Below are 3,243 nucleotides of genomic sequence, written 5' to 3' on the forward strand. Positions count from 1 at the left end.
CCAACAAAAAAAAAAAAAAAAAGAGAGAGAGAGAGAGAGAACTAAAGGCCAGTTTCCTTAGTAAATACAGATGCAAAAACCCTCAACAAGATACTAGAAAATCGAATTCAACAACATTAAAAAGAATAATCCAGCATGATCAAGTGAGATTCGTTCCTGGGGTATAGGGCTGGTTCAATATTTGCAAATCCATCAATGTGATACATCACATTAACAAAAGAAAAGATAAAAACTATATGACCATGTCTATACATGCAGAAAGAGCGTTTGACAAAATATAGCATTAATAAGAACCCTCGAGAAAAGTCCAGATAGAAGGGACTCACTTGGACATTATAAAAGCAATTTATGAAAAGCCCAGCTAATATCGTCCTCAGTGGGGAAAAACTGAGAGCTTTCTCCCTGAGATCAGAAACACGGCACGGTTTTCCACTCTCACCACTATTGTTTAACAGTGCACTGGAAGTGCTAGCATCAGCAGCCAGATAACAAAAGGAAATAAAAGGCATCAGAACTGGCAAAGAAGAAGTCAAACTTTCAGTTTTCACAGATGATATGGTACTCTACATTGAAAACCTGATCAACTCCACCAGAAGCCTATTAGAACTGATCCATAAATTCAGCAAAGTCGCAGGATACAAAATCAATCTACAGAAATCAGTTGCATTTTTATACACCAATAATAAAGCAAACGAAACAGAAGTGAAGAAACTAATTCCTTTCAAAATTGCACAAAAAAACAAAAATACATAAGAATAAGTGTAACCAAAGATGTAAAAGTCCCGCATATAGAAAGCCTATAAAAAAAATTGAAAAAGACACACAAAATGGAAAAACATTCCATGCTCATAGATCAAAAGAATAATTATTAAAATGTCATTACTACCCAAAGCAATCTACACATTCAACACAATTCCAATCAAAATTGTACCAGCATTCTTCTCAAAGCTAGCACAAGCTACCCTAAAATTCATATGGAACCACAAAAAACCACGAATAGCCAAAGTAATATTGAAGGAGAAAGTCAAAACGGATGTCATCACAATTCCAGACTTTAGCTTCTACTACAAAGCTGTCATCATCAAGACAGTATGGTATTGGCATAAAAACAGACACATAGACCAATGGAATAGAATAGAGAACCCAGAACTAGACCCACAAATGTATGGCCAATTAATATTTGACAAAGCAGGAAAGAGTATCTGATGGAAAACAAACAGCCTCTTTAATGGGTGGTGCTGGGATATCTGGACAGCAACATGCAGAAGAATGAAACCTGACCACTGTCTGCACCCTACACAAAAATAAACTAAAAATGGATGAAGGACCTGAATATGAGACAGGAAACCATCAAAACCTTAGAGGAGAGAGAAGAAAACAGCCTCCTTGACCTCAACCACAGCAATTTCCTTCTCAGCACATCCCCAATGGCACGGGAATCAAGAGGAAAAAATGAACTATTGGGACCTCATCAAGAAAAGAAAATCCTTCTGCACAGCAAAGGAAACAATCAAGAAAACTAATAGGCAACTGAAAGAAAGGGAAATGATAGTTGCAAATATCATATCACCTAAAGGGCTAGTATCCAAAATCACAAGAACTCGCCAAACTCCATACCGGAAAAATGAATAATACAGTGAAGAAATGGGCAGAAGACATGAATAGACACTTCTCTAAAGAGGACATCCAGATGTCCCACAGGCATATGAAACGATGCTCAGCATCACTCATCATCAGGGAAATACAAATCAAAACCACCCTAAGATATCACCTCACGCTGGTCAGAGTGGCTAAAATGAACAAATCAAGAGAATATAGATGCTGACGAGGATGTGGAGAAACAGGCACCTTCCTACACTGTTGGTGGGAATGTAAACTGGAATAGCCACCATGGAAAACAGTGTTGAGGTTCCTCAAAAAACTATCAATAGAACTTTCCTATAACCCAGCAATAGCACTGCTAGGGATTTACCCAAGGGATACAGAAGTGCTGATTCATAGGGGCAGATGTACCCCCAATATTCATAGCAGAATTTTCAACAATAGCCAAATCATGGAAAAAGCCCAAATGTCCATCAACTGATGAATGGGTCAAGAAGATGTGGATTATCTATACAATGGAACACTACATGGCAATGAGAAAGAATTAAATCAGGCCTATTGTAGCAAAGTGGAAGGACCTCGAGGGTGTCATGCTAAGCGAAATAAGTCAGGAGGAGAAGGACAGATACCGTATGCTTTCACTCATAGGTCTAACAGGAGAAACCTCACAGAGGACCCTGGGAAGGGGAAGGAGCAGGGAAAGAGGTAGGGAGAGGGAGGGAGACAAATCATGGGAGACTCCTGAATACTGAAAACAAACTGAGGGCTGAAGGCAGAGGGGGAAAGGGGAAGGAGGGTGATGTTCATGGAGAAGGGCACTTGTGGGGAAGAGCACTGGGTGTTATAAGGAAACCAACCTGACAATAAACTATAAATTTTTTTAATAAAAGTAAAACACTCTTCTTTTGTATGCAAAAATAAAAAGAGATATTCCAAACAGGAGAGAAAATACAAACAAGTGAATTTTGGATACTCAGGGGAAACTTCAGAAATTTTTATTTCTACCTAAGGCTGATGGTATTTTCCCCCATGGTATTGTCTTCTAGACCCTCATAAGGAGCCATGGACACGAACAATGGAAGTTCCATGACAGATTTCATCCTGCTGGGGTTTTCTGATTGGCCCCAATTAGAACACATCATCTCGGGGATTGTCTTCATCTTCTATATTGTGACTCTGGTAGGAAACACAACCATCATTCTTGTATCTAACCTAGACAGCCAGCTCCATACTCCCATGTATTTCTTTCTATCCAATTTGTCCTTCCTGGACCTCTGTTATGCAACTACCATTATCCCACAGATGCTGGTAAATCTATGGGGTCCAACAAAGTCTATTACCTATGGAGGGTGTGCGCTCCAATTCTTCTTTGCCCTTGACTTTGGAGCCACAGAATGTCTTCTTTTGGCTGTGATGGCCTATGACCTCTATGCTGCTGTCTGTCAACCTCTTCACTACACAGTAATAATGCACCCTCAACTTTGCCAGAAGATGGTGCTCACCACCTGGTTAGGTGGTCTTAGCAGTGCTTTAATGCTTTGCTCCCTGACGTTGAGGTTGCCAAGGTGTGGACACCGGGAAGTGGATAATTTTTTCTGTGAGATGCCAGCCTTGCTCAAGATGGCTTGTGTCTACTCAAAA

At 40.0% G+C, this 3,243-nt stretch overlaps 1 protein-coding gene across 1 annotated transcript in view; it reads left to right on the forward strand.

The window, feature by feature from the left end:
- Nucleotides 1-2,664: 2,664 nt before the first annotated feature.
- The window catches only part of LOC115297119 (olfactory receptor 2W1-like), a 3,752-nt gene continuing 3,173 nt past the window's right edge, over nt 2,665-3,243 (forward strand). Inside the window, exon 1 of the mRNA XM_029945575.1 lies at nt 2,665-3,115. Coding sequence (XP_029801435.1) covers nt 2,665-3,115 — 451 coding nt within the window. The remainder of the gene's footprint in view (nt 3,116-3,243) is intronic.

This window comes from Suricata suricatta, chromosome 7 (genome assembly GCF_006229205.1).
Source record: "Suricata suricatta isolate VVHF042 chromosome 7, meerkat_22Aug2017_6uvM2_HiC, whole genome shotgun sequence".
In the NCBI taxonomy this organism is placed as follows: Eukaryota; Metazoa; Chordata; class Mammalia; order Carnivora; family Herpestidae; genus Suricata; species Suricata suricatta.